Source organism: Delphinus delphis, chromosome 13 (assembly GCF_949987515.2).
Source record: "Delphinus delphis chromosome 13, mDelDel1.2, whole genome shotgun sequence".
Lineage (NCBI taxonomy): Eukaryota > Metazoa > Chordata > Mammalia > Artiodactyla > Delphinidae > Delphinus > Delphinus delphis.
Window position 1 is genome coordinate 57,675,214 of NC_082695.1, and position 11,138 is coordinate 57,686,351.

Below are 11,138 nucleotides of genomic sequence, written 5' to 3' on the forward strand. Positions count from 1 at the left end.
TGTGGACATTGCCAGCCCTGCAGACTGATTCCAAGAAAGGGTGGAAGACTGGAGGTAGTGATCAGCTATGAGGAACAAAGGAAACTTGCATATAAGGCTGCATCTGAGAAGAGATGCCTGCCCCTACACAGGCAGTGCACCAGACTTCTGTATGCATACAAGTCCCACTTGCCTCAGCACTCCTCTCTTCTGGGGCAAGGGTCCTTGTGTGGGGAGAGAGAAAAACACACACTTAAAAGGAGTAGAGTCAGCTTGGGCCCAACACTCAGGGTTTTTCCTCCAGCAACTTGGGATCAGACCCCACCCTCAATAGGGTGGTGATAGCCACTGAGCGGAGAGAAAGTTCTGCCTTACACCCAGTGCTGGCTCTAGGCTGTTTATCTCCAGAGCCACTCCCTATCAAGGTGATAGCTGCCAGCACACCCTGAGGAAAGATATGACTTGCATCATGTCAAATCCAATTCTCCCACCAAAGGCACTGGACACACATAGTCTACTGTTTCACCTAAATTGATAGAAGCAGAGAAAGTTAAACAAAATGAAAAGGGAGAGAAACTGCTCTCAATTGAAAGAGTAAGAGAAAAACCCCTGGAGAAATAAATAATGAAACAGAAATTTTAAAAACTACCAGATAGAGAATTCAAAACATTGGTAATAAAAATATTAACTGAACTAGGGAAAATAATTGATGTAAAGAGTGAACATTTTAACAAGGAACTAGAAAATAAAAAAAAAAAGACCCAATCAGAAGTGAATAATTCAATAGCTGAAATAAAAAGCATGCTAGAAGGAATGAATAGCTTACTAAGTGATACAGAAGAATGCATAAGTGACTTGGAAGATAGAATAATGGGATTCACCCAATCAGAACAGCAGGAAGGAAAACGAAACACATTTTTAAAAAATGAAAACAATTTTTTTTTTGGAAGAAAAATTAAGTCTTATGTATTTTTAAAACCAAACCACTAGGAAAATATATCACAGTCTTGAAACAGCAAACAGACAGGCTATATTATCATTTCAAGTAATAAGTTGGTAAAAACACAAGGTCCTTAATAAAACGATAAGGTGCCAGAACTGGGGCAAGAACAACGCATGTTGCAAAAGTAGTATTTGGTAACGGAGGGCTGTCCCTTTTTTTGCTCTAAAGGAGTCACAGCTTGCCCGAGTTGCTTACTTTTTCTCCTTTGACCTTCGTGTTGCCAAGGGGTTGTTTCAACAGAGCTCTGTTATCACAGGGGGCAAAGTAAGCAATACTGGGTGTAGGCTTTCATTCTATTTTGTTTTATGAAAACCAGATTTTTCCAAAGCCAGTACTTCATAACTCTCTTAATTAAGCAGCTAACAATTCCTCTTTCACTGTTCATTCTTGAATACTAGCATATAGCACAATCAAAATCCCCTTTCCCTTCAAGGGTGAGTGTCACTGCAAGATTGTCTTGTCACTCGGCTGACTCTGCTGCTGACAGCCTCAGGGCTCATCATGGCTGCCAGTCAGAGGGAAGGTTTGCTTCCCCTACCAGTGTGATAGCGCTTCTTATATTTTTGCAGGGTCTCCAGGCTGAAAGATGTCATGTGTGAGAATTTTAAGAAATGTGCATCCACGTCCTGACGGCCAGAAATGAATATCCGCAAGGACCCTTTCAAAGTTTTTATTGAAACTACCTCTCCCAACTCTACATCTTAAAGTAGCTTCATGCCCTTGTATATAAAACAAAACCACGCAAAACAAATCCCCAGAAGCCCCCTTTCCCCTTCTAAATTAGTGACCTCATGGATTTTGTTTTATTTCCAGTTTGTGGGAAACGTTGTAGTGATCCTTCTGGTAAACAGGAGGTTGGCAACAAACAGAAACACCTCTCCTCACACTCCACCAGCTCATAAGCAGGTCAGCTGAACCTGCCAGCCTGTTGGTATCCGTGTACTAAGAGAATCTGGTACCTTGGAGGGCTGTGGTTTGGTACAAGGGAGACTCCCTGTTGCCAGGATAAGCACTTGCCATGTGAAATTCAGGATCACAAAAACTCTCCTGTGCTATCTCTGACCCCAATTTTAGCACCAGGTTTTTTCACTTTCTAGGTTTCAAACACAAAGGAACCAGTGTCCAGAGGCAAGTGATATAGGCCTTAAACTTGCTGCCATCCTTAATTTCCTCATTCATAAACCTTCCTTAGAAAACCCAAATCCCCATTTCTCTTCTTAAATAGACTCCTGCCTTAAGCCCCGATGGCCAATAGCAGACATCTACTTCCCAATGGATGAGAGAGACTCCTTCATCTTCTTGGTCATGGTTGGGATGAGGTTCATGTGGTCATCCACACACGTGGTCACACAACTCTCCAGCTGCCGCTTCACCTGAAGCTCTTTACTCCCTGCATCAATTGAATCTTTGGCTTTGTCGTTGCAATGCATAGTGCACCGGGCCAGGCGGTCCTGGAACTTCTCCAACTCGCTGGTCACCAGAGCCTGGGCTTGAGCCAGAGGTGCATGGCAGCGCTCAATGCACTGGTGCACTTGCTGCATGGACGCCTGGCTGTCCTCACAACAGCCGGCGCTGCACCGGAACATGAGGCCCTGCATCTTCCGGATGTTCTCTCTCTCCAGACACTTCACCATAGAGTCCACCGCCTCCTGCACCCGGAGCTGCTGCAGCTCCGCCATGGCAACACGGCGCTGCTCCGTGCCGCGCCAGCGCCCACATGGACCGAAAACAATCTAAGAGATGTCTGGGATAACATTAAGTGTTCCAACATTCACATTATAAGCATTCTAGAAAGAAAGTGAGAGAGAAAGGGTTCAAAAATGATGTCGAGGAAATTATGGCTGAAAACTTCCCAAATCTGAAGAAGGAAACTGGTATCCAGGTACAGGAAGGAGAGAAGGTTCCAAATAAGATGAACCCAAATAGATCCACACCAAGATGTATCATAATTAAAATGACAAAAGTTAAAGAGAGAATTCTAAAGGCAGCAAGAGATAAACAAAAAGTCATATACAAAGGAATCCCCATAGGTCTACTAGATGATTTCTCTGAAGAAACTTTTCAGGCCAGAAGGGAGTGGAATGAAATATTCTAAGTGCTAAAAGGAAAAAACCTGTAACTTAGGATACTCTACTCAACAAGAATATCATTTAGAATAGAAGGAGGATTAAAGAACTTCTCAGACAAGCAAAAACTAAAAGAGTTCATCAATACTAAGCTGAACATAAAAGAAATGTTTCATTGTCTTCTCTAAGTGGAAAGGAAGTAAGACTCCATAAGAAAGTGAAAACCCCACTAGGAAAGGCAAATATATAGTAAGGACTGAGGGTCAGCCACTTAAATAAGCCAGTACGTGGATTAAAAGACAAAAAAAATGTAAAAGGAAGATGTAAAATATGACATTAAAATCACAAAATGTAAGAGTATGGAGAAATAAATGTAAATCTTTGTAATGTGTTAGAAGTTAAATGACTACCAGTTTAATAGAAGTAGATAAAATTACAAGTCAACATATACGAACTCCATGGTAAACACAAAACAAAAACCTACAATAGATGTACAAAAACTAAAAAGATGGGAACACAAGCATACTGCTAAAGAAAATAATCAAACCACAAGGGAAGGAAGAACAACAAAAAAGAAATGAACAGAGAACTACAAAAACAACCAGAAAACAAGTAACAAAATGGCAACAAGTACATACCTATCAATAATTACTTTAAATGTCAATGTACTATATGCTTTGATCAAAAGACATAGGGGTGGCTGATTGGATATAAAAAAATACCCTTCAATATGCCGCCTACAAGAGACTCACTTCATGGCTAAAGACACACAACAGACTGAAAGTGAGGAAATGGAAAAAGATATTTCATGCAAATGAAAACAAGGAACTGTGGATAGCAATAGTCATATCAGACAAAATAGACTTTAAAACAAAGTCTAAAACAAAAGACAAAGAAAACATTATATAATGACAAAGGGATCACTACAAGAAAAGGATACTATACTCATTAATATATATGCACCCAATATAGGAGCACCTAATATATAAAGCAAATATTAGCAGACATAAAGGGAGAAATAGACAATAGTTTAATAATTGTAGGGATTTTAACATTCTACTTACATCAATGGGCAGACATCCAGATAGAAAAATCAATAAGACAACAATGGTCCTACATGGTACAATAGAGCATTTGGACTTAACAGATTTCTACAGAATATTCCATTCACAAACATCAGAATACACATTCTTTTCAAGTGCACATGGAACATTCTCCAGGAAAAATCACACACTACACCACAAAATAAGTCTCAACAAGTTTAAGATAGAAATTATATCAAACATTTTTCCAATCACTACTGTATGAAACTAGAAATTCATTACAAAAAGAAAACTGGGAAAATAACAAACAGTTGAAGACTAAAAACATGTTACTACAAAACAAGTCAGTCAATGATGAAATCAAACAGGAAATCAGAATATACCTCAAGACAAATGGAAATGTAAACACAATACTCCAAAATCTATGGGATGCAACAAAAGCAGTTCTAAGAAGGAAGTTTATAGCAATACAGGCCTTCCTCAAGAAATAACAAAAATCTCAAATAAACAACGTAACCTACCATGTAAAAAAAATATAGAAAGAATAAAAAACAAAGCTCAAAGTCAGCAGAAGGTAGGAAATAATGAAGATCAGGCAGGAAATAAATAAAATAGAGGTTAAAAAATAGAAAATATCAATAAAACAAAGAGCTGAGTTCTTGAAAATATAAACAAAATTGATAATCCTTCAGCCAGCTTCACCAAGAAGAAAAAAGAAAGGATGCAAATAAATGAAATAATCAATGAAAGAGGTAAAAAAACAACAACCAATACTACAGAGATGTAAAAAATCATAAGATAATACTATATACAGTTATATGTCAACAAATTGGACAGCCAGGAAGAAATGGACAAATTTTTAAAAGATACAACCTGTCAAGATGGAATCAGGAAGAAACAGACAAGTTGAACAGACCTATCACTGGTAATTGAATTTGTAATAAAAATCTCCCACCAAACAAAAATCCAGGACCAAATGATGTCCCAGGGGAATTATATCAAGCATATGAAAAGAGCTAATACCTTCCCTTCTCAAACTACTGCAAAATACTGAAGAAGAGAGAACACTCTCAAATACATACTGAGAGACCACCATTGCCTTGATACAAAAACCAGACAAAGATAACACAAAAAATTACAGACGAGTATCATTGATGAATATAGATGCAAAAATCCTCAAAATATATTACAAAAATGAATCCAACAATACATAAAGAAGATCATACACCATAATCAAGTTGAATTTATTCCAGGAATGCAAGGATGATTCAACATTCACAAACCAATTAATGTCGCACCCAACATTAACAAAAGGAGAGCTAAAAATCACAATGTTCATCTCAATTGACACAGAAAAAGCATTTGACGAAATTCAACATCCATTCCTGATAAAAAACCTCAACAAAGTGATTATAGAGAAAACATATCTCAACATAATAAAGGTCATTTATGAAAAACACACAACTAACATCATACTCAATGATGAAAAGCTGAAAGCCTTTCCTCTTAATTCAGGAACAAGACAAGGATACCCACTCTGTTACTTCTATTTAACATAGGATTTGAAGGCCTAGCCATGGCAATCAGGCAAGTGAAAGAAATAAAAGGCATCCAAATTGGAAGGGAAAATGTAAAACCGTCAGTATTTTCAGATGACATGATTCTTTACATGGGAAACCCTAAAGTCTCCACTCAAAATTATTATAACTAATAAATGAACTCAGCAAAGTGACAGGATATAAGATTAATATATATATTAGGGCTTCCCTGGTGGCACAGTGGTTGAGAGTTTGCCTGCTGATGCAGGGGACACGGGTTTGTGCCCTGGTCTGGGAAGATCCCACATGCTGCGGAGCAGCTGGGCCCGTGAGACATGGCTGCTGAGCCTGTGTGTCTGGAGCCTGTGCTCCGCAACGGGAGAGGCCACAACAGTGAGACGCCCACATACTGAAAAAAAAAAAATATATATATATATATATATATTAATATATGCTTTTCTCTATACTAATAATGAACTATCAAAATAAAATTTCAAAAAAAATCCCATTTGCAATTGCATCAAAAAGAATAAAATACATAGGAATAAACTTAACCAATGGGCTGAAAGTCCTATACTCTGAAAACCATAAAATATCAATGAAGAAAATTGAAGATTATACAAATAAACGGAAAGATAGTCCATGTTCTTGGATTGGAAGAATTAATATTGTTAAAATGGCCATACTACCCAAAACAATATACAGGTTTAAGGCAATCCCTATTAAAATAACCATGTTGTTTTTCACAGAACTAGAACAAATAACCCTAAAATTTATATGGAACCACAAAAAGCTTCAAAATTACAAGGCAATCTTGACAAAAATGAACAAAGCTGGAGATATGACCCCCCCTGCAAACTTCAAATTGTACTACAAAGCTATAGTAATCAAAACAGCAATGTACTGGCACAAAACATACAAGTAGATCAATGAAACAGAATAGACAGTCTAGATGTAAATCCGTGCACCTATGGTCAATTAATCTACAACAAAGGAGGCAAGGATATATGATGGAGAAAAGATAGTCTCTTTATAATTGGTGCTGGGAAAACTGGACAGCTACATGTAAAAAAAAATGAGATTAGAACATTCCCTCATACTATATACAAAAATGAAATAAAATGGATTAAAGACCTACATGTAAGACCTGAAACCATAAAACACCTAGGAGATAACACAGGCAGAACACTCTTTGAAATAAATCATAGCAATATTTTTTTGAATTTGTTTCCTAAGGCAATAGAAATAAAACAAAAATAAACAAATTGGATCTAATTCAACTTAAAAACTTTTGCACAGCAAAGAAAACCATCAGCAAAAGAAAAAGACATTCTTTGGAATGGGAGAAAATATTTGCAAATGATATAACCTACAAGGGGGTAACATCCAAAATACATAAACAGTTCAGTTCATACAACTCAATATCAAAAAGAAACGCAAACAACCCAGTCAAAAACTGGTCAGAAGACCTGAGAGATATTTTTCTGAAGAAGACATACAGATGGCTAACAGGTATGTGAAAAGATGCTCAATATTGCTAATATTAGAAAAATGTAAATCAAAACAATGAGATATCACCTCATACCTGTAGAATGGCTTTCATTAAGAAATATTCAAGTAACAAATGTTCAAGACAAAGTGGAGAAAAGGTAACCTCTGTACATTGTTGGTAGGAATGTACATTATGTAAATTGGTGCAGTAACTATGGAACACAGTATGGAGGTACCTCAAAGAACTAAATATAGAACTACCCTATGATCCAGCAATTCCACTCCTGGGTACATAACCAGGAAAAAATGAAAATATTAATTCAAAAAGATACATGTACCCCAATATTCATAGCAGCATTATTTACAATAGTCAAGTTATGGAAGCAACCCAAGTGTCCAACAACAGACGAATGTATAAAGAAGCTATGGGGTGTGTGTGTGTGTGTGTGTGTGTGTGTGTGTGTGTATGTGTGTGTGTATAGGGAGAGAGAGAGAGAAATATTACTCAGCCATAAAAAAGAATTAAATATTGCTGCTTGCAGCAGCATGGATGGATGAAGAGAATATTATGCTTAGTGAAATAAGTCAGAGAACAACAAATACTGTATGATATGACTTATATGTGGAATCTAAAAAATAATACAAATGAATGTATATAGCAAAACAATAGCAGAATCACAGATATAGGAAACAAACTTGTGGCTACCAGAGGGCAGAGCAAAGGGGTAGGGGCTTGTCAGGGGTATGGGATTAAGAGACACAAACTACTATGTATAAAATAGATAAACAATAAGGATATATTGTACAGCACAGGGAATAATAGCCATTATCTTTTACTAACTTTTAATGGAGTATAATCTTTAAAAATACTGTATGACTATGCTGTCCATCTGAAACTAATATAATATTATAAATGAAATATACTTCAATTTTAAAAATGTAGAAAGATTTCAAACAATGTAACTCAAGGAACTTATATAACAAAGAAGAACAAACAAAGCCTAAAGTTACCAGAAAACAGGAAATAATAAAGAATAGAGCAGAAATAAATAAAATAGAGTGAAGAAAAGAATAACTATTTGCAGGCTTGACCATACTGTAGCCAATGTATAGGAAAAGCAAAAGAGTATATCATAAAAAAGGAGAGTTTGTTTCATACAGGGGAAGGTAAATCTTTCTTGTCAGTGGGAGGTGGTACCAGGAGAGAATAGTGATAGGCAAGAGGTCAGAGGCAAACGTGAGTGAGTATGAGGAACAGAAAATTCTGATGGTTTGGGAAGATTCAGATGTCATGTCTGATTTTTAATTTCTCAGGCACAGGAATGGGAGGTTGCATACATTATCCATATTTAGTAATTCAGGTATGTACAAGGCTATATGCTGAGTCAATTATCAAGTCAGGAAGGAAGGAATGGCATTGACTTCAGCAGCATCCAGTATCATGTCTCAAAGACCAGGTAGGACCAGGCAAATCTCACTGAAATCAGTTCAGTGTAATATGGATGAGGTGACCAGATGGTACCACCACGAACACAGCAAGAACCTGAAGGAGATGCCAGGATCATACAGCTCTTCTCCAACTCCTGAGCTATGAAAGTTTCCGCTTGTCAGGAGATGGCCTTATTCTTTCTTAGAAGGCAGAGAAGGATGGAATGAGGAAAATCTCAAAAAACTAAATAATTACACACACACACACCCCAATAGGCTATGAATCATAAGAGCCTGAGATAACTTTAGTTGAGAATGGGGATGAAAGAGATGAGCTTTAACAAAAAATTAAATTAGAAATTTGGCCATCGGTTTAATATTTTGTAAATTTTGATCCCTTTACAATATTTACAGTTAAATCAACTCAAAAGGAGTTGAGCTGGGAGAAGACACATTCTGTGACAAAAAGAGAAGAAGGAGAGACAAAACAAAGGGGATGATTGTGAGCTTGAGTTGTCCATCAGCTAGAACTAAAAACTCAAAATATCATACAAGGTAGGAAGTCAAAGAAGAACAAAGCTTGGAATCAAACTAAAGATTGGATTTTTGTCTGCTGGCAATGGTCATATAGTCATGATGGACTGAAATTGAATAGGGATATGACTTGTTTTGCTTACTGTGTAAGTTTTTTGAAAGAGTAATTTCTCTTGATTCTAAGAAAAACGCTCTCTTTTAACTGAGATGTTTTGTTATATTCTTCATGTGAAAAATGTTTCTAAGTTTCTGTTGATTTAGCTTACTGTTCAAGCATAATTGACTCTCCAAACATAACTGGTTTGGCTAGGAGAACTATTGCTGAGCGGCTCTCTGTCACCAATGGTCACAGTTATTTCACTCTCATTCTTCAAAACCACCCCTGAGGACCACTCCCCAAAAGGTTCTGATTCCACATCACTGAATTTGGAGGCTGTGTGTGTGTGTATGCCTGCCTACCTTTTTGGCACTGATTACTCTTTTGATTGCTCCTAAAGTTGGCTAAACAAGGCCTTCTTCCTCACTGTAAATGAGGACTAATTCATTTATTTTAACCACGTCATGGTTAGTTCGGTCCAATGCTTCTTTAGAATAGTTAATCAATCAATCATTGAGTGACTCAACAAATATTTATTAAACACCCTCATATGCAGCAATCCGCAGTAGGCATTCTGAGGGAAACAAATCAAAAGCAAAGCACGATATCTTCCTTCAAGTATGGAGGGCCCAAGACTTGCAGTATTCCTATTGAAGGAGGAAACTTATATACTTGAAATGCATGTAGAATGTAGATATGCAGAATAGAAGTGCCATTACAAACTAGGTGACTGACAAGAATAGAAGGTTAACTGAGCCTGATGGAGGTTGAGAGTGATGTGGGTAACCCACAAAGAATCAACCATCGAAAGCATTATCTGTTTAGTTTTCTGATATTAGAAGTAATTATTTGCTCCCTAATAGATCAAATTTCCTAATTATTTAGACTTTGTATTATTTTTATATTGCTCTTGTAACTAATTACCATAAGGTTGGTGACTTAAAATAGCACACACCTATTCTCTTATTTAAAGATCAGTTTAAAGATCAGTAATACAAAATTAGTTACAATGGGCCAAAATCAATGTGTCAGCAGAGCTGTGCTCCTTCCAGAGGCTGTAGGGGAGAATTGTTCTCTTCCCCTTTTTCAGCGTGTAGAATGGCAATGGCACTGCTTGACTCATGGTGCCTTTTTTCTGTTTATAAAGCTAGCAGCATAGTATTTGGCTTCAGTGCTTACATTGCCTTCTTTTTCAGCATCAAATCTTATCTTCCTCTTAGAATACTTGTGGTTCAAGATAATCTCCTGATCTCAAAATCCTTAATTTACTCACATCTGCAAAGTCACTTTTGCTGTATAAAGTAACACATACACGTTCAAGGAATTAGGATATCTTTGGTGGGGGGGTGGGCGTATCTCTGGGGCCATTATTCAGTCTATCACAGACTTTTATTGTACTGACGTCATATTCTAGGAGAAAATATCAATTGAGGAAGAAAGCTGATTGTCTCTGCTGGAAAGATGAGCAAGGCAATAAGCAATGTATATCCATAAATGGAAATAGAGAATTGAATAATTCAGAATGTATTTTGAGCATGTATTGATATTTGGACTCATGTTTGTCTTACAGATGTTATTTGTTGATACTACTGAGATTCTATAATGTTGATCTGTTAGGACTCCTATTCCTTACAACCTGGGGATAGAGCTGCCTATAAAAAATCAGTGCCAGAGACTTAATGATAGTTACTGGATGTTAAAGGGACGATGGTCTCCTGAAGGCTGGGAAACTCAGGGACATTTGGTTTTATCTACATAACCAGAAGAAATAGAGATAAAACTCTGGGAACACATGTCCTCTTCTCTTAAATTGTCAGTTCATAAGTAGGAAATCTGAGACCAGCCAAGGAAAACTTATGCAGTTGACCCTTGAAATACATGGGCTTAAACTGTACAGGTTCACTCACATGCAGATTTTTTAAATAGTAAATACTATAATACTACATTATCCATAGTTGG

At 37.0% G+C, this 11,138-nt stretch overlaps 1 protein-coding gene across 1 annotated transcript; it reads right to left on the reverse strand.

Moving 5' to 3' along the window:
* Positions 1-839: 839 nt before the first annotated feature.
* LOC132436613 (protein FAM136A) lies at positions 840-2,684 on the reverse strand. Its single transcript, XM_060029531.1, has one exon. It carries the CDS (start codon positions 2,659-2,661, stop codon positions 2,245-2,247), a length of 417 nt encoding a protein of 138 aa, XP_059885514.1. The 5' UTR covers positions 2,662-2,684; the 3' UTR covers positions 840-2,244.
* Between the last annotated feature and the right edge of the window lie 8,454 nt (positions 2,685-11,138).

Bases quoted from the DNA above. Each gene is read 5' to 3' on its own strand.
- LOC132436613 (XM_060029531.1), bottom strand. From the start codon at position 2,661: ATGGCGGAGCTGCAGCAGCTCCGGGTGCAGGAGGCGGTGGACTCTATG.